The 21,415-nt window shown below is 41.0% G+C and overlaps 1 protein-coding gene across 10 annotated transcripts in view; it reads right to left on the bottom strand.

The window, feature by feature from the left end:
- The window catches only part of REV1 (REV1, DNA directed polymerase), an 85,247-nt gene that overhangs the window by 55,842 nt on the left and 7,990 nt on the right, over positions 1-21,415 (bottom strand). For 9 of the 10 annotated variants that reach the window (XR_002831415.1, XR_002831417.1, XR_002831416.1 and 6 more), the window contains exon 3: positions 3,705-3,873. Coding sequence is in view for 6 of the 10 variants with exons in the window: in XM_006097736.3 (XP_006097798.1) it covers positions 3,705-3,873 (169 nt within the window). In the remaining 4 variants the exon portion in view is untranslated. Of the gene's footprint in view, positions 1-3,704; positions 3,874-21,415 lie in introns of those variants that run through there. The other variant, XM_023761480.1, reaches the window with a different exon arrangement.

Genomic DNA, 21,415 nt, shown 5'->3' with positions numbered 1-21,415 from the left:
GTCCTTGACTGGAATCGAACCTGGGACCCTTCAGTCCACGGGCTAATGCTCTATCCACTGAGCAAAACAGGCTGAAGCTTAATTCATTTACTTTTAATCTATATGTGTCTTTATATTTAAAGTGGGTTTTGTTTTTGATTCACCCTCATAATCTGTCCTTTAATTGGTACATTTATGCCACTGACTTTAAGAGTGCTTACTGATAGAGTTACTACCATATCAGGTGGCTTCTGGGTCTTCTGGGTCCTGCCCTGCCTTGCCTTTTTTTTTTCTTTTTTTCTAAGACATTTCAATTCATTTAAAAGAAGCCAATATACAGGATATGAAGGGTATGATATTTACAACAGTACAGTAAATAGGTTGGTTTCCCGGTAGGATCAGTAGTCTTTCAGTGATTATTAACCCCCCTTCCCCTTGATGCTCGACCCAGCTGGCAGACAAACAGCAACAGTGGGGTGGGATGGGACTGCAGGATAGAAAGTCTCCCTGAAGGGATTAAAAATCACGTAGATGCTAAAATGTCCACAAAGGGGTCTTGGGGGTGAGGGGTGCCTCTGCCTCATTCCTTTGCGGGCTTGGCAGCAGGAATGCTGAGGGATTTGCCCCAAACTAACACACGGCCCACCCTGAGCCTGTAAATCTTTCACCCATAGAATATTCCCTTCCCGAGAGAATCAGCCCTAATCCCTCAGCCAGGGCCTGGAGGAGCAGCTCAGGTCGTGGGCACAGCCAGGACTGTGGACATTTCATGGCCTTTCCACTACCACTCCAGCTGCCTCACAACTCTGCACTGCTCCCCTCGCCCACCTCCCCCGTCACCCCATCAGGACGCCGTGCACAGGAGGGGACACTGGTTTTCCCATGCCCATTGGAAACTGGCTGTTTCTGTTTTCTGGAGTAAAAAGGTTCCTGTGGGTTGGGTAAGGTCCCTGCTTGGCAGAAGTTCTGAAACAGAGCCACTGACCACACCCACCTCCTCTGGGCATGGAGCAGCTCCGGCCCTTGGAGCTCATCTCTCCAGCAGAACTGAAGGGAAGACCGTGTGTACCCTTCTGTCCCTCACCCTTCACATGCCCAGAACCATCAGTGTCATACTTCCTAATTCCTATCACTGTATTTCATTAGTTCCATACTGTTTTACTAATTATGAATCTAAACAGATTGGTTCAAAAGGAGATCCTTCTATTTTTAAAGTAGCTGGGGCTTCTGGGGGAGGGCCTTGCCTTGCAGCCTGGACCCGCTGATGGGCGGTTCCGGGCCTCAAGGCAAAACCTGCTGCTGGGGCTTCTGGGGGAGGGCCTTTCCTTACAGCTCGGACCCCGCTGATGGGCGGTTCCAAGGCGCAAGGCAAGACCCGCTGCTGGGGGTCCCCACTGGGATGCCTGGCCAGTCTGGGTGAGGGGCTGAGGGCCGTTTTCAGGCTGGTGGGTGACTGAAGCTCCCAACCTCTCCTTTTTTTCTTTTTTCTTTTATTCTGGGATTTATTTACCTTCTATGGCTGTCACCGGAGCTGAGAGCCGGCTTTAGCTCTGAGGCTCGGCTCCAGCTCTGAGACCTCAGCTGCTGAAAGCAGGTATCTGGGCTTTGATTAGCTTCTATAATTGAAACACTGTTGCAACTCCAGCTCTGAGGCCCGGCTGGCTGAAAGCAGGTTTCTGGGGTTAGTTTAGCTTCTATAATTGCAACATAGTTGCTTAGAGTGCAGCTCAGAGCTGGGCGGCGGCAGGCGGGGAACGTTGGCTTCCTCCATCACTGGAGCAAGCAAGCCTCCTGTTCGCTTCAGCTACCTGGCTGCCAGCCGCCATCTTGGTTGGCAGTTAATTTGCATATCGCCCTGATTAGCCAATGGGAAGCGTGTCGGAAGTACGGTTAATTACCATGTTTGTCTATTATTAGATAGGATACTTGCTAATGTTTTTCAAATTAAAAACAAAACAAAACAGTTTCTCCTTATATATTATGCCTTTACAATGTGCCAGGCATTGTGCTAGTTTACATAAATTATTTCTAGTTCTCACATAACCATAGCAGGCAAGTATCAGCCTTCTTTTACAAGTGAGAAACTCAAGTTCAGAATGACTACAGAATTCTTCCCCAAGTCACACAAGATGACAGGCATGCCAATTCCTGTGTTCAGATGTGAACCCAGGTGTGTCTCCAGAGCCCAAGCACAGGCTTTCCCACTATGCTATGCTGCCTCCCACTGAATCTGTGCTGCTACATCTGCTACACAAAGGAATTGAGCACAACTCAATCTGCTGAATAAATTTATGGAAAGTGTCAAAACTAGTGAAGCTTAGGATTTTTTTAAAAGCTTGGAATTGACTGAAAAAACCAAAGTTTGTTTCATTAGAACTCCATAATTTAATCTGACCATTCTTTTATATAATAACTAGAGGCCCGGAGCATGAAATTCATGCACGGGTGGGGTCCCTAGGCCTGGCTGGCGATCAGGGCCTATAAGGGTCGTCTCGTCCAGTCCCAATCGGGGCCAGGCTGGCCGGGGCCTGCTGGATGGGGCATGCTGAACCGGGGAAGAGACTGGGGGAGGGACCACAGGAGGTTTGTTGGACGGGGGGATGGAAGGGAGGAGGTTGGCTGGCCGTGGAAGGTTGGCTGTGGGAGCACACTGACCACCAGGGGGAAGCTCCTTCGTTGAGCGTTTGCCCCCTGGTGGTCAGTGCACGTCATAGCAACTGGTTGACCAGTCGTTCAGTCGTAACAGTCGCTTAGGCTTTTATATATATAGACTAGAGGCCCAGCATGCGAAATCGCGCCAGTCGTTATGGCCACAGGCCTTTTATAATATGGACTAGAGGCCCAATGCACGAAATTCGTGCAAGGGGCTCAGCCCTTGCAGCCGAGGTGGCTTGCCTCGGCCCTCACAGCCCCGGCTTCATCTGGAATGTCATCCGGAAGGTCGTTCAGCTGTCCAGTCTAATTAGCATTATTACGCTTTCATTATTATAGATAATAATCTATTCATACGTAAAGTTACTATTTTAATCCTTTAACTTTCAACTTTCATAAATCTAGCAATCACTCATATATAATATTATAGTTTTAAAATATAAATCACCTAAGTATGGCTCATTACCAAAGTTCCAAATGACATATTTAAACTTAAGAAGTTAATATGAATAGCCATCACTGATTTACAGCACACCAATTCCAAACAGGGAACACTGCCTAGCCCAGGGGTGGGCAAACTTTTTGACTCGAGGGCCACAATGGGTTCTTAAACTGGACCGGAGGGCCGGAACAAAAGCATGGATGGAGTGTTTGTGTGAACTAATATAAATTCAAAGTAAACATCATTACATAAAAGGGTACAGTCTTTTTTTTTTTTAAGTTTTATTCATTTCAAACGGGCCGTAGTTTGCCCACGGCTGGCCTAGCCCATAATAGGTGCATAAATATTTGCCAGTGAATAACTTGCTTAGTCAACCTTCTCCTATTACCACCTCCTGCTGCTTACCGGCTGATTGCCCCTAATTCCTGGTAGCTGAGGTTCCAAGAACATGAATGTAGTACTTTTAATAGGATGTCAAATCCTAGGCCACCTGAATTATCAATGTGAAGTTAGAGTATAGTAGTGTTCTTTAAGACATTAATAACTTTTCACACTTAAGAGGCAATGTAAATGTCTATAATAGAAATAAAATGTATTCCAATTTTTAAACCTTATTAAAAATTACACTTACCTTTCCACAATCCATTCTGGCCGAATTACTTTTTCCCCCTTCAATTCTTTAATTTTGGCAGTAGGAAGATTTGTGGCAATAATGTGTGTTGTTTTGGACCTGGAATAATACACATGGTACTGTCCTCCATGCAACATCATTAGCTTTCTCAATTCCTCAGCAGAAGGATCTGTAAAGTTAATATTAAAATATATTATGAGGTTTATATATAAGAAAGTAGAGTCCTAGCTGAATAATCCCTAGAACAAGCCATTCAGAGAGTATATGACTGGTTCACTTTCTCCTTGGCTGTGTTGCCAGTAAACAAAGTTGGGAGGTAAATTACAAGGTGATAAAGCTATTTTGTCTTAGCACATCCTCTTCCCCTGGTTGCTAGAGACGGTCAATCAACACAAAAACATCTACTGCTAAGAGGTGCCTAGAAGAGCAAATAGGGACCTCACGTAATGAATCAAATAATAATAATAGAGCAAATATTTTTAAACTTTTGATCACATTTAGCTGTATGACCTTGATATTGGTATCTTGTTTTTTTAAAAACTGACAACTATAAAGTCATTTATGAATCAATTTATAGAGATTCCAATTAATCTTACAGCTCTTTCAGAACACAGCAGGTCCTCGAATAGCAACATTTTGTTATTGCATTAATGAGATGCCATAGGAACTGAAATTTCGTTTATATCAATCAGCACATTGTAAAATTGGTTATATGTCTTTTCACTGAAAGTCAACAGAACCTATTGATTACATTCAGTGATGACTTACTATAATACAATAGTCAGCTATACAGAAGATAAATTAAACACTGCAGACCGAGAAACAGTGCATATTTTTCGACTGTTTCAAAATATTTTATTCTCAATACAACTATTAAAAATATCTTAAAACAAAAATCAATGTAGTTTATGTTTTCCTATTAAAAACATGTCTGACTCACTACAGTCTGTTATAGTGGGCATTTAATACTAGCAATTAAACTAATTATTTTCAATAGCTTTTCTATTTCTTTCACCTATTATCCTAATGAAAGCTCTAAATCACACCTCCCCTAGCAACAGCTGTGCCCCGGGTGGTGGTGTGTAGGGGAGGGCGGGGCGGGGGAGAGTCACAGGAGGCTTATGTATCTACTTTGTTGTTCAAGCAACAGATTTTCCATAAGCCCAAACAATATAAGTCCAAGTATTTAGATGAACACCTTTCTTTTTTAAAAATATATATATATTTAAAAGAGAAACATCAAATGATGAGAGAGAATCATCGATCAGTTGCCTCCTGCACGCCCCCCCACCGGGGAACGAGCCCACAACCCAGGCATGTGCCCTTGACTGGATTCGAACTCGGGACCCTTCAGTCCACAGGAGAACACTCTATCCACCGAGCCAAACCCACGAGGGTTAGATGAAGACTTTTATTATAACTATCTAATTAGATGAGTTTTAGACTTGAGAAAAATTTAAAAACTAAAAAAGCAAATACAGATATGCCAGGTTTAATTAATGGTAAATTCTACTGTGTAGAATTCATTTCATGTTACTGACCACACATACTGACATTGCCTGATAAGTGCAACACACATATATTGAGATCTCTTATATATATATATATATATATATATATATATATATATATATATATATTTTAGTACCCTCAGTAAAATCATGAAATCATTTTAATAATACTTAATTTAACCCAATAGTTCCAAAACATTATCACTTCACTGTGTAATCAATATAAAAAATTGGGATATTTCATATTTTTTTCATACTGAGCCTCCAGAATCAAGTGTACATTTTCTATTTACAGCACATCTCAATTTAGACTAACCTCATTTCAAGTATTGTTTTTTTTAAAACAATATATTTTATTGATTTTTTTTTACAAAGAGGAAGGGAGAGGAATAGAGAGTTAGAAACATTGATGAGAGAGAGACATCAATCAGCTGCCTCCTGCACACTCCCTACTGGGGATGTGCCTGCAACCAAGGTACATGCCCTTGACTGGAATCAAACCTGGGACCCTTGAGTCCGCAGGCCGACGCTCTATCCACTGAGCCAAACCAGTTAGGACTATTACAAGTGTTTAAACCATGTGGCTAAAGGCTACCAAATTGGACACTGCACTAGAAAAATAAATGAGAACAATGTTTAAATAAAATTAGTTCAAAATTCATAATCGAAGATTTTCAGGGGTTGGGATCACAAAAACCAAGCTAGAGCATCACAATGATTTAACGAAAAATGGTGAAAATTAAGTAGTTAGTCAGAAATTTATAGTTTAGTTTTTTCCCCTAAGATCAAAGAACTTGACTCACCTTATTAATACCAAATTAAAGGATAGATACAATGCAATTATATGGACAGACACCAAATCCAATAAAAAGCACAGAAATGTAAAAAAATCTTCTTACAAATTAATCTATACTTTTTCTAAACCAACTGTATTAAATGACTGAAACAGCAGGGGGCTGCCAGGAACACACTGTCTTTGCATACACATGCTTGAAACACACTCTTCCCTCTACTAGTTGCTCTTTGAAATCTAATTACTACATTAATTTGAAACTGAAAAACCTGGAGAGTTCATTGTCCTTGTTTCTTTCATTGTTCTTTTATGGGATGAAGTTAAGGGGGCTCATTAAAGTTCAATTTTGAAGACTCTCAAATATTCTTCAGTGTGAGTGAACCATGAAACCAATCTATTAAAGGTAAGTGCACATAAACTATGTGACCTGGGCTTACTCTTGGCTTTAACATGCTTTACTGTGTGACTCTGGATCAATCATTTTCTCTCATCATTAATGTTTCTATCTCTTTCCCTCTCCTTTCCTCCCTGAAATAAAAAAATTGAACAGTATGAAATCTATATGACACTAAAAGTTGTGTGACGGCCAAGCCGGTGTGGCTCAGTGATTGAGAGTCGACCTCTGAACCACAAAGTCACAGTTCGATTCCCAGTCAGGGCACATGCCCAGGTTGCGGGCTCAATGTGCACAAGGTAGCTGATCAATGATTTTCTCTCATCATTAATGTTTCTATCTCTTTCCCTCTTCTTTCCTCCCTGAAATAAAAAAAAATTCTTTTATAAGTTGTGTGACATACACAAGGGACCCTATCCCTGCAATCTACTACACCAGTTACTTTTCTTCATAGTACTGATAATCTAAAATTACCTTGTCTATTCATTTACTTATTGTCAGATTTCACCCCAGAACATATGCTCCTTGAGGACAGGAACCTTGTCTTACTTCCATGTATCTGGCACAAAGCCGGTGCTCAGTAAGTATCTATTGAATTCACTGAGATCCACAATGCTTCATAGACTCTCGCCTGAAATATTTACTCAGTCTCTTAACCCCTAGAGTGCCGGGGAGTGCGATCGCGCTCCTCCTGTCTTTCACCAAAAGTGCCGGGAGCGCTATTGCGCTCCTCCTGCAGTGTTATTATTAGATGCTAGTAGTTCACTCTTTATTGACAAATGGCACCTAAGTGCAGATTACTTATGATGCCGAATGTTTGTAGTTCTAAAATTGACCACTGGCATTTATCTGGGTGTGATGGACCCTGGCTCTTTATATATATACACTAGAGGCCAGGTGCATGAAATTCGTGAACTGGGGGGGGGGGGGGGTCCCTCAGCCCAGCCTGCACCCTCTCCAATCTGGGACCCCTCGAGAGATGGCCAACTGCCCATTTAGGGATGAGCAGTCGGACATCCCTCTCACAATCCAGGACTGCTGGCTCCCAACCGCTCACCTGCCTGCCAGCCTGATCACCCCCTAATCACTCCCCTGCCAGCCTGATCGATGTCTAACTGCTCCCCTGCCAGCCCAATTGCCCCTAACTGCCCTCCCCTGCTTGCCTGGTCGCCCCTAACTGCCCTCCCTTGCCAGCCTGGTCCCCCTCAACTGCCCTCCCCTGCAGGCCTGGTCCCTCCCAACTGCCCTCCCCTGCTGTCCTGATTGCCCACAACTGCCCTCCCCTGATGGCCATCTTGTGTCCACATGGGGGCAGCCATTTTAACCACAAGGTGGTGGCCATTTTGTGTGTTGGAGTGATGGTCAATGTTCATATTACCTCTTTATTAGATAGGATAGATAACTAGAGGCCCGGTGCACAAATTTGTGCCCGGGTGGGGTCCCTCGGCCTGGCCAGCGATTGAGGCCTATTAGGGGAGCCGGCCAGCCAGGGGGATGGACCCCCAAGACGTTGGCCGGTTGGGGGGGTGGGGGGTGGGGTAGGGGCCGTGGGAGTTTGGCCAGCCGGGGTGAGGGGGCCACGGGAGGTTGGCTGTGGGAGCACACTGACCACCAGAGGGCAGTTCTGCATTAAGCATCTGCCCCCTGGTGATCAGTGCGTGTCATAGCGACTGGTTGACCGGTCATTCTGGTCATTCAGTTGTAACGGTCACTTAGGCTTTTATATATATAGATTACTATTATTATTATCTCTTATTCCAAAGCAGGAAGATGGTAGGAACTTCAGGGCTGCTCTCTACTTTAAATAATTTTTTTTTCAATCCATAATCTCACCTACAAGTCCTTCTCTTGATGCCCACCCTTCCGTACATTTTCCTTCTAGAATGTCCTGAATGTACTGTACTGGCAACCATAAGAGAATAAAAAACCAAATTCAGGGAAATTCTATATTCTCTAAATCTTTACAATTGGTGTTACACTAGAGAATGTCACAACTAAAAAAACTTTTTGAGATCTAACAAATATTTCATTTCCCACACTGGTAATATATGAGATTAATCAAGTTAAACCAATGCAAATAAAAATTAACATTCCTCAAACCTCATTCCACATTCAAACTATACATACTATTTTTAAATACATTAGAGTATAAAAAAGGTAACTGAATCACCAAAAAAAATCACCACCACAGATTATCACTGACATTTTGGTGAAGATCCTTTAAGTAAAACAGTGACTCTGTGGCTCCCAAAGATGACTTTATAGTGGTGGGGTGGAGTGGGCCGGGGGTGGGGTGGGGATATAACATTGGTTCTAAAATAGAATATTAAAGGGACTTGTGGCAATCAAGTTTTTTCCTTGAAGCTCTACTAAATTTTTAAACATGTAAATTATTGTTTATTAATAAAGTTTCTTATAAATGGCATCAATTTTAGTTACATTAACAAGTCAAAAACTGGAGAGATTAAGGTAACTTTCCAAAGTCACACACAGCTAGTGGGCCAGCCACAATTCAGGTGCCGGTCTATCTCCCCAAAAACTCATACTTGATCAGCCTTAACATGATGCAACCCTGAATGCAATGTCTGGTTTCCAGTTGCAGGTTAACAATGAAAAGTCTTTGGGGCTATGACTCATCTCACTTAGCCTGTTTCCAAATTGACAAAATGAAAGGCTAGACTAGGTATTTAAGATCCCTTACACAGCTGTTGTACAATTTCTATGCACTAAAAATATTATCTCCAGCAAACAAAATTTGCAGACTATTTCAAAAGTTTGTGAGAGAAAGCAAAGCAAGTCACATCACACCCAATTTTACTGGTAAACTAAAGCAGAAAAAAAATGTAAATGAGGAAAAAAATACACACACACATAACTCATATATTTTGATTACCTAATAAACTACGTCTTACACACATAACAGATACAAAATTCAAGAAGTTTAAAGTCATGAAATGCAAAGTACTTAAAGCAAATAATGTTTCTGTTATGGCCAATATAAAACATGTGGTATAAGGGAAAACACAGTGAACTGAAGACCAAAAGTCCTGATTTTAGTTTGGCTCTGCCATAATTAACTGGGTGACATTAAGAAGGTTTCTAGCCCTAGCTGGTTTGGCTCAGTGGATAGAGCATCGGCTTATGGACTGAAGGGTCCCAGGTTCGATTCCGGTCAAGGGCACATACCTGGGTTGCAGGCTCCATTCCCACTGGGGGGTGTGCAGGAGGCAGCCAATCAATGATTCATCACTGATGTTTCTATCTCTCCCTCCCTCTCCCTTGCTCTCTGAAATCAATAAAAATATATCTTAAAAAAAGTTTTCTACTACCCAGCCAGCATGGCTCAGTGGTTGAGCTTCGACCTATGAACCAGGAGGTCACGGTTTAATTCCCAGTGGTTCGAACCCCAGTGTGGGGTGTGCAGGGGCAGCAGATCAATGATTCTCTGTCATCATTGATGTTTCCATCTCTCTCTCTCTCTCTCTCTGAAATCAATAATATATATTGTGTGTGTGTGTGTGTGTGTGTGTGTGTGTGTGTGTGGAGAGAAGTTTTCTATAGAAACATAAGATCCAGAGAAAACAACTGATTAATACTTTTCACCTAAAACTGTGTTTCTCACTGAACAGAACTGTACAATTTAAAAGACTTACAAATATCTTAGAAAGCTTTGCAAACCTTATACAATATGTTTCCTAAGGAAAACCAGTGGTAACTCAGGCATCCCATTTTCATTGAAATGTTCAACCAGCGCCCACTCCAATGGCGTCAGCAGGCCCAGGGGCAGACAGTGATCCTGGAGGCGCTCGCCGCCCCGGCCAGAGTTCAGCCACAATGGTCTGGGGTGAGACAGCCCCACCAGGCCCTGTGGCTGCAACTTGGACCTGCTTCCTTAACCAGGGACCTGGCGTGGGGCGGGCAGCAGCGACACTTCCTCCCCAGCCCGTGCTTGCAGCAGGTCCCTGCAGTTTCAGAATCGAACTCCGAGAGCCTCCCCGGGCAGCAGCGGCCCTGAGCCTGCCGGCTCTACCTCGATCCCGCCAAGGCTTGCTTCTCACACTTGTTGAAAACCTTCTCGGTCCACTTGCCATAGTAATCAGTTCGGGCTGAAAGGATTGGGGGACTTCGGCCACCTCCCCCCAAACCCCGCGGGGCAGGCTGAAAAGACTGGGGGACTCCAGCAGGGCTGAGAGGACTGGGTGCCTCCATCTTGTGGCTATGGGCGCAGCATTATTTGTGAGGGTGTGATGGTCAATTTGCATATTCTGTCTTTATTAGATAGGATTATATTTAGCTTTACCTGCTCTTTTTTTTTAAAATTTTAAATTTTATTTTATTGTTTAAAGTATTACAAATAGTGGTACATATGTCTCCTTTTTTTTCCCCCATTGACCTTCCCCTGGCCTCCCCTACCCCACAGCACATGCCCTCACCCCACCTCCCCAGTGTCTTGTGTCCATTGGTTATGCTTATATGCATGCATACAAGTCCTTCGGTTGATCTCTTACCCCCGCCCCCAACCCTCCCCGGCCTTCCCGCTGTACTTTGACAGTCTGTTTGATGCTTCTCTGCCTCTGTATCTTTTTGTTCATCAGTTTATAATGTTCTTTATTCTCCATAAATGAGTGAGTTCATGTGGTATTTTTCTTTCACTGCCTGGCTTATTTCACTTAACATAATGCTCTCCAGTTCCATCCATGCTGCTGCAAATGGTAAGAAAGAATTCCTTCTTTTTTATAGCAGTGCAGTATTCCATTGTGTACATGTACCATAGTTTTCTAATCCACTCATCTGCTGATGGGCATTTAGGCTGTTTCCAAATCTTAGCTATTGTAAATTGTGCTGCTATGAACATAGGGGTGCATATATCCTGATTGGTGTTTCTGTTTTCTTGGGATATATTCCTAGAAGTGGTATTATTGGGTCAAATGGCAGTTCCATTTTTAAGTTTTTGAGAAAACGCCATACTGTTTTCCACAATGACTCCTCTTTTCTTTTGTTTTCTTTTCTTTTTAATATATTTTTATTGATTTCAGAGAGGAAGGGAGGGGGTGAGAGAGATAGAAACATCAGAGATGAGAAAGAATCATTGATTGGCTGCCTCTTGCACGCCCCCTACTGGAGATCAAGCCTGCAACCCAGGCATGTGCCCTTGACCGGAATCAAACCCAGAGACCCTTCAGTCCGTAGGCTGACACTCTATACACTGAACCAAACCAGCTAGGGCTCTACCTCCTCTCTTCCCTCAAAGCAGCTGCCTCAAATGACGCACAAGTATGGAAAGTGGGGACAGTTCTGCTCCACTTCATGTAGGTCACACTATGCACCTCAAGTATTTGATTCCATTTATAATTAAATATATGCCAGACCCTGACCAACTTCATTAGAGAAGCACAGTAAAATTAAACCAGGATTAATCCTCTATAGAGCTCAAGCCAAGTCATGCTGGCTAATAAGCATTTACTAATGTTCAGTCATGTACAAAACACCAAAGGAAACAAATTAAGAAACTGCTCTGCCTTAATGAAGAAGACAGATGGAGAGAGACATTTAAACCAAGGATTTTCAATGTTTTTAAAGAGCAGGATCCTTATTTCAAATGAACCCTTACAATAAATCCCCCAAAATACCAAGCAAATAAAAGTAGTAGTATAAAGTTTATTATGAAAGTTCAATTAGTAACATATACTCATTGCCATTTTGCATTTCAGCATAGTACTGACGAAATCCTAATTCACACACATTAGAACTATTAACATTTGCAACTATTTAAAAGATACTAAGTATCTTCTCAATCCAGTTTAAGATCATATTCCACAATACTCCTACTATGAATTTCATAGAACATTCTTTGAGATTCTGGATTCCATGAAATTTCAGGATTACCTGAAACAAACTACAGTAAGTAAGAGATAATTAAGCATAGTAAAAGTAAAAGGCACATATCAAACACAGGGCCACACTTTAGGCCTGAAGCTCTGCAAGTGAAATTGTAGCAAGCAAAGGCCATTGCATCACACCAAAGAGCCACATGAAGACCACTTTCACATCAAAGACAGACTACACATTATAACACAAGCTAAGTCTCTTCAAATTCAAGAAGACTGAAATGATATCAAGCATCTTCTTAGACCACAATAGAATGAATCAATGAAAAACAAACACTTGGAAGCTAAATAGCATGCTATTAAACAATGATTGGACCCTAGCCGGTTTGGCTCAGTGGATAGAGCATTGGCCTTCGGACTGAAGGGTCCCAGGTTCTATTCTGGCCAAGGGCACATGCCTGGGTTGCGGGCTTGATCCCCATTAGGGGGCGTGCAGGAGGCAACCGATCAATGATTCTCTCTCATCATTGATGTTTCTATCTCTCTCTATCCCTCTCCCTTCCTCTCTAAAATCAATAAAAATGTATTAAAAACAAAATACAAAACAAACAAACAATGATTGAGTTACCAAAGAGATCAAAGAAGAAATAAAAAACATCCTGGAAGCAAATGACAATGAAAACACAACAATCCAAAATCTATGGGACACGGTGAAAGCAGTCCTGAGAGCGAAGTTCATAGCACTACAGGCCTACTTAAAAAAAAAACACACAAGAAACATTGTTAATTATCTAACCCTACAACTTAAAAAAATTACAAAGAGAGTACAAAGAAAAACCTAGAGGAAGTAGAAGGAAGGAAATAATAAAGATCAGAGCAGAAACAAATGACATAGAGACCAAAAAGAACAATACAAATGATCAATAGAACCAAGAACTGATTCTTTGAAAAGATAAACAAGATTGATGAATCTCTAGCCAGGCTCACCAAGAAGCAAAGAGGGAGGACCCAAATAAACAAAACTAGAAATGAAAGAGGTGAAGTTAACAACGGACCCCAATCCTAGAAATAAAAAGGATTATAAAAATACTTCGAACAACTCTATTCCAACAAAATAAACAACCTAGACAAAACGAACATATTCCTAGAAAATAAAATCTTCCAAAAATGAATTAGAAAGAATAAAAAAATCTGAATAGGCTGATAACTACTGATGAAATTGAAGCAGTAGTTTAAAACTCCAAGCAAACAAAAGCCCTGGTCCAGAGGGATTCACAGGGGAGTTTTACCAAATACTCAGAGAAGAACTAACACCTCTACTCCTCAAACTATTCCAAAAAATTCAAGAGGCAGAAACACTTCAAAACTCTTTCTATGAGGCTAGCATTACCCTAATTCCAAAAACAGATAAAGACATGGCAAAGAAAGAGAATTACAGGCCAATATACCTGATGAACATAGATGCTAAAATCCTCAACAAAATTTTAGCAAATCAGATCCAGCAATACATTAAAAAGATCATACATCATTACCAAGTGAGATTTATTCAGAGGATGCAAGGTTGGTTCAATATCCTCAAATCAATAAATGTGATACAGCACATAAACAGATGCAAGACAAAAATCACACGATCATATTAATCAATGAACAAAAAGCATTCGACAAAATCCAACACCCTTTTTTGATAAAAACTCTCAGCAAAGTGGGACTAGAGGGGGAATATACCTCAACATAATAAAGGTCATATATGAAAATCCTACAGCCAACATCATACTCAATGGGCAAAAACTAAAACCATTTCCCCTAAGAATACTAACAAGACAGGGATGCCCTCTTTCACTCTTGTTCAACATAGGTCTGAAAGTCTTGGCCATAGGGAACAGATAAGAAATAAAAGGCATCCAATTAGAAAGGAAGAAGTAAAACTCTCATTATTTGCAGATGGCATGATACTATACACAGGAAACCCTAAAGACTCCCTCAAAAAACTACTAGAATTAATAAATAAATTTGGAAATGTAGGATACAAAATTAACGCCCAAAAATCCATAGCATTTTTAAAAACTAATAGTGAACTCTCACAAAGAGAAACTAAAAAAAAAATCCCATTTACCATTGCAACAACAACAAAAATTTAAGATACTCAGGATTAAACTTAACCAAGGAGGTAAAAGACTTGTACTTTGAAAACTACAGTACTGTAGAGAGCACCTGGGAAGGCACATGAGCATTTCTTTAAATATTGTCAGCTGAATCCAGTGCCTTCCTGGAAACCCGCTTTGCCAGAGGCAGGAGTGTTGTCAGCTTGACCTTCAGCCCAGGTGCCAGGGGGTGGGTTTTGTTATTTAAATCCAGCCAACCACCAGGAAAGAATATGACTCAGGCCCACCCAAGAATACGCATAATCTCCTTTGTCTTGACCTTTAGTAAAAGGTCCTGGTTTTTGCTGTATAAAATAAATACGCTGTATTGGCTCTGGGTCCCTGTCTCTCCATCAGAGGACAGTAGTCTCACCAAGCCCCAGCTTTTTCCTTCCATCTCTCTGTCTGTTTCTTTCATTTTCTCAATCCCCAGCAGCCCCTACTCAGGAACCGGACCACTCTCTAGCTGCGCTGGACACGTAAAAGAGAGAAATATTCACACAGTACATTAAAAAAAAGAGGAATATATACAAACAAATGGAAGAATATACCATGTTCATGGATTAGTAAAATCAACAACATTAAAATGTCCCGATTATCCAAAGCAATCTAGATTCAATGCAATCCCTATTAAAATACAAAAGGCTTATCTCACAGACCTAGAAGACTCCAAAACTTTATATGGGACCAAAAAAGACCCCGAATAGCTGCAGCAATCTTGAGAAAGAAGAACAAAGTTGGAGGAATCACAATACCAGGTATCAAGTTATACTACAAAGCCACTGTCCTCAAAAAAAGCCTGGTATTAGCACAAGAATAGGCATACAGATCAATGGAACAGAACAAAGAACCTAGAAATCGACCTAAGCCATTATGCTCAATTAATATTTGACAGAGGAGGCAAAAGCATACATTGGAGCACAGACAGTTTCTTTAATAAATGGTGTTGGGAAAATTGGGTAGATACATACAAAAATATGAAACTAGACCACCAACTTACACCATACAGAAGAATAAACTCAAAATGGATAAAAGACTTAAATGTAAGTCGTGAAACCATAAAAGACCTAGAAGACACTATAGGCAGCAAAATCTCAGACATCCTTCACAGTGATATGTTTCTGGATACATCTCCTATGACAATGAAAATGAAGGAGAAAATAAACAAATGGAATTACATGAAAATAAAAAGCTTCTGCACAGCAAAAGAAACCATCATCAAAATAACAAGAGAGTCCACTACATTGGAGAACATATTTGGCAATGAAACATCTGATAAGGGGTTAATCTCCAAAATATATAGGGAACTCATACAACCTAACAAAATTAAGACAAATAATCCAATTAAAAAATGGGCAAAGGACCTAAATAGACACTTCTCCAAAGTGGACATACAGAAAGCAAAGAAACATATGAAAAAATGCTCAAAGTCACTAATCATCCGAGAAATGAAAATTAAAACGAGATATAATTTCACACCTGTCAAAATGGCTATCATCAACAAATCAACAAACGACAAGTATTGGCGTGGTTGTAGAGAAAAGGGAACCCTCGTGCACTGCTGGTGGGAATGCAGACTGGTACAGCCACTGTGGAACAGTAAGAAGTTTCCTCAAAACATTAAAAATGGAACTCCCATTTGACCCACTGATCCCACTTCTAAGAATAAATCCTAAGAAGCCTGAAACACTCATCAGAAAGAATATATGCACCCCTATGTTCATAGCAGCACAAATTACAATAGCTAAGACTTGGAACAGCGTTAAGTGCCCATCAGTAGATGAGTAGATAAAAAAACTATGGTACATTTACACAATGGACTATGCAGCAATAAGAAAGAACTCTTACCATTTACAACAGCATGGATGGACCTGGAGAGTATTATGCTGAGCAAAATAAGCCAGTCAGAGAAAGATAAGTATCACATGATCTCACTCATATGTAGAATCTAATGAACCAAATAAACTGATGATCAAAAATAGACCCAGAGTCACAGAAGCATGAACAGACTGTTGAACCTCAGAGGGAAGTCAGGGGAGGGTGGGGAGGAAGAGATCAACCAGCATGTTGGTCAAAATTAAAGAATGTAAAGGTGAAAATGTAGGTTATAATTAGGACAAGAATGTCTTTAGCCATTTTCATTAGAAAACACTTATTTATCCAAGACCCAAGTAAAAAAGTCAATTCCTCTTTAAAGGATGCATTCTAACTCTTTTTTTAAAAATATATATATTTTATTGATTTTTTTATAAAGAGGAAGGGAGAGGGATAGAGAGTTAGAAACATCGATGAAAGAGAAACATCGATCAGCTGCCTCCTGCACACCTCCTACTGGGGATGTGCCCGCAACCAAGGTACATGCCCCTGACCAGAATCGAACCCGGGACCTTTCAGTCCGCAGGCTGACGCTCTATCCACTGAGCCAAACCGGTTAGGGCCATTCTAACTCTTGAAGGCAATTACCACTCTTCTGTATTGCCACTCACCCATTTCCTCTCTTCATGTCTAACTCCCAGAGATTACTTATTCATCACAAAAGACACATTTTCCATTAACCACCATCTTGGTTCAAACACAGTTCATAACACATAAGCAGCATACAAAATGTATTTGTTCAATCAACTACAGTAGAGTAAAATGAGACGGAAGATCCATAGACTGAAAAACTCAACATTATAAAGATATCAATTCTCCCTAAATTGATCTATAGGTTAAAGTAATTCCTATCAAAATCCCAGCTAGGTATTTATTCTATAGACAAAGACAAGCTTATTCTAAAATTTATATGGGAAGGCACAGGCTCTAGAATAGCTAATATAATCTTGACAAAGAATAAAATGGAAAAAATCACTCTAACTGATGTTTAGGCTTACTATGTAGATACAATGAGTCAAGACCACATGATATTGGTGAAGAGATAGACAGACATACGTCAATGGAATAAAACAGAGAACCTAGCAAGAGACCCACCCAAATATGCCCCACTGATTTCTGACAAAAGTGAAAAAGTAATTCAATGGAAGAAGCACAGTTTTTTCAACAAATGGTGCTATATCAACTCGATATCCATAGGCCATGCACACAAAAAGTTAACTCAAAATGGATCATAAAATTAAATGTAAAACATAAAACTATCAAATTTTTAGAAAAAAAATTTTTTTTTAAATCTAGCGCTAAGTAGACTTTTAACCTGAAAGCACACTCTAATATAAGGAAAGATTGACAAACTGGACCTAATCAATGAAAAACTTTGTTCTGCAAAAGACCACATGAAGAGGCTGAAAGACAAACTACAGACTGGAAGAAAATATTTGAGAACCACATATCTGACAAAGAAGTAGTACCTAAACTACATAAAGAACTTATAAAACTCAACAGTAAAGAAACAAACAATCCAATAAGAAAATAGGCAAAAGATGTGTATAGACATTTTACTGAAGAGGATATAAAGATGGCAAATAAACCACACTAGCCATCAGGCAAATGCAAATTAAAACTGCAATGAGATACTACTACTTAGCTGTATTGAGGATGCATAGCAATCCTATCCTATATAATAAAACCCTAATATGCAAATCAACAGAATGGCAGAAGGACCTGCAGAATGCTGTCGCTATGACACGCACTGACCACCAGGGAGCAGACACTCAATGCAGTAGCTGCCCCCTAGTGGTCAGTGCACTCCCACAGGGAGAGCGCTGCTCAGCCAGAAGCTGGGCTCACAGCTGGCAAGCGCAGCGGCGGTGGCAGGAGCCTCTTCCGCCTCTGCTGCAGGCAGACAGTAAGGAGCGAGGGGACCTGGGCTGCGAGAGCCCCAGACTGTGGGAGGGCGCAGGCCGGGCTGAGGGACCCTCCACACCAGTAGGCCTCAAGTTGTTATACAAAATAAAACCACAATGAGAAATGACCACTACAATGTTTAAAATACAATACACAAACACTGTGGATGCACAGAAACTGGATCACTCAAATTGCTAATGGGAATATAACATAGTATAGCCACTTGAGAAAGTCTGTCAATTTCTTTAAAAAAAAAAAAAAAAAGTGAACATGCAACCACCATGACCCAGCAATTGCACTCTTACATACACAAGTGTTCATAGCCAAAACCAGGATATAACCCAGATGTTCTTAAACAGGTGAATGATTAACAAATTGTGGAATACCCAAAGGATATAAGACAATTCAGCAATAAAAAAGAAAACCCTGGAAACCAAGATGGCAGCATAGGTAAACACCTGAAATTGCTACCTCGCACAACCACTTAAAAAATACAACTAAAAGACAAAACGGACATCATCCAGAACCACAGGAAGGCTGGCTGAGTGGAAATTCTACAACTAAAGAAAAGCACACTGAGACTCAGAGGAGGTGCGGAAGTAAAGTGCAGAGGTACGGAGGCGCGCGCAGAAAGGGCTGGCAACTGAGGACATGGTTGTCTTTTTCAATCGGGAGGGAGACACAAGCTCCCCACGGCTCTGAACTCCAGTTCCGGGCAAGTCTCTGGGGACCCAGACTCATACGGGAAGAAACTGGACTGTCTGGCATTGGGCGGAACTCGAGGGGGGCTTTCTCTCAGAGGTGCTTGCAGTGATTACCTCAGGACACTGAGACTCGGGGCCTCTTAGAGTAGGACTGAGGATCAGCCATAGCTGTTTGCTCCGCCCTCTTGATTCCCTGAGACCCCGCCCCACCCAAGCTGTGTGCAGAGGCTTTTGCATATGAATGACCTGGCCCTTTGCAATCTAAAACTACCTAACAAACTAAGCTGGGTCAGAGAGACCCAAAACATCCAAAAGAAGGCCCAAGGCCCCACAGCAGCTTGCACTGCTTCACAGCTGGGCCTCATCTGGGAACCTCCAAATCCCAAAAAAAGAAGAGGAATCTGCAGATATTTCTCCGTAGCTCCTGCTAGGTAGCCTCAGGCAGAGGCTAAATTAGCACCTCCTTAGAGATCCAACAGCCAGTTTAATCAGTGGTCAGAGTGGGATCATACAGATTATAACTCCTCAGATCCATAAGGGACACACTCAGGGGGCAGACTCAGTGAGCAACAAAGCCCCACTGAAGCAAGTCTTGCCCCATAAGGGTGTCTCCAGCACAGAAGTTCTTCACCGTAGACACAGCTGATTCTCACAGAAAATTGGCCTGGAGGTCAATTCCTCCCAGTGATACCAACTACAGTCAAGGCTTAACTACAACAAGACTGTGCACACAGCCCACAAAGGGGTGCACCAAGAGTGTCCACCTCAGGTAATTGGGGAGGCCGAGCCACTGGGCCCTATAGGACACCTAGCACAAAAGCCACTCTATCAACACAGGGAAGCATAAAAAATGCAGAGACAAAGAAACAGGTCACAAATGACAGAAATGGAGGAAAGCAAACTAATGGATATAGAGTTCAAAACCACGGTTATAAGGTTTTTCAAGAATTTTCTAGAAACCGCCGATAAATTTAGTGAGACCCTGGAGGATATGAAAAAGGACCAACTAGAAATTAAGCATACACTGACTGAAATAAAGAATATTATACAGAGATCCAACAGCAGACAAGAGGATCCCAAGAATCAAGTTAAAGATTTGAAATACAAAGAAGCAAAAAATACCCAACCAGAAAAGCAAAAAGAAAAAAGAATCCAAAAATATGAAGATAATGTAAGGAGCCTCTGGGACAACTTCAAGCGAACCAACATCCGAATTATAGGGGTGCCAGAAGAAGAGAGAGAGCAAGATATTGAAAACCTATTTGAAGAAATGACAGAAAACTTCCCCTACCTGGTGAAAGAAATAGACTTACAAGTCCAGGAAGCACAGAGAACCCCAAACAAAAGGAATCCAAAGAGGACCACACCAAGACACATCATAATTAAAATGCCAAGGGCAAAAGACAAAGAGAGAATCTTAAAAGCAGCAAGAGAAAAACAGTCAGTTACCTACAAGGGAGTACCCATACGACTGTCAGCTGATTTCTCAACAGAAACCATGCAGGCCAGAAGGGAGTGGCAAGAAATATTCAAAGTTATGAATAGCAAGAACCTACAACCAAGATTACTTTATCCAGCAAAGCTATCATTCAGAATTGAGGGTCAGATAAAGAGCTTCACAGATAAGGAAAAGCTAAAGGAGTTCATCACCACCAAACCAGTATTATATGAAATGCTGAAAGGTATCCTTTAAGAAGAGGAAGAAGAAGAAAAAAGTAAAGATAAAAATTATGAACAGCAAATACATATCTATCAACAAGTGAATCTAAAAATCAAGTGAATAAAAAATCTGATGAACAGAGTAAACTGGTGAATATAATAAAACCAGGGGCACAGAAAGGGAGTGGACTGACAATTCTTGGGGGGAAAGGGGTGTGGGGGTGCAGGAAGAGACTGGACAAAAATCGTACACCTATGGATTAGGACAGTGAGAGGGGTAAGGGCAGAGGGTGGGGTGGTAACTGGGTGGAGGGGAGCTATGGGGGGGAAAAAGAGGAACAACTGTAATAATCTGAACAATAAAGATTTATTAAAAAGAAAAAAGAAAAACCTACTGATATAATAATGACTTGGATAACTCTTCAGAGTATTATGCTCAGTAAAAAAAGCCAATCCCAAAAGATTACATATTTACATAACATTCTTGAAATGAAAATGTATAGAAATGGAGCCCAAGAAAAACAAAGTTGGAGGAATCACAATACCAGATTTCAAGTTTTACTACAAAGCCACCGTAATCAAAACAGCCTTGTACTGGCACAAGAGGCAAATAGATCAATGGAACAGAACAGAGAATCCAGAAATCAACCCAAGCCATTATGCTCAATTAATATTTGAAAAAGGAGGCAAAGCATACAATGGAGTTAAGGAGTCTATTCAATAAATGGTGTTGGGAAAATTGGACAGATATATGCAAATAAATGAAACTAGACCACCAACTTACACCATACAAAAGAATAAACTCAAACATATTTGGCAATGATACATCTGGTAAAGAGTTAACATCCAAATATGTAAAGAACTCATACAACTTAAAATTAAGACAAACAATCCAATTAAA

This window comes from Myotis lucifugus, unplaced genomic scaffold (assembly GCF_000147115.1).
Source record: "Myotis lucifugus unplaced genomic scaffold, Myoluc2.0 scaffold_210, whole genome shotgun sequence".
In the NCBI taxonomy this organism is placed as follows: domain Eukaryota; kingdom Metazoa; phylum Chordata; class Mammalia; order Chiroptera; family Vespertilionidae; genus Myotis; species Myotis lucifugus.
The sequence above is the reverse complement of the archived record's forward strand: the minus strand, read 5'-3'. Positions and strand labels throughout refer to the sequence as shown.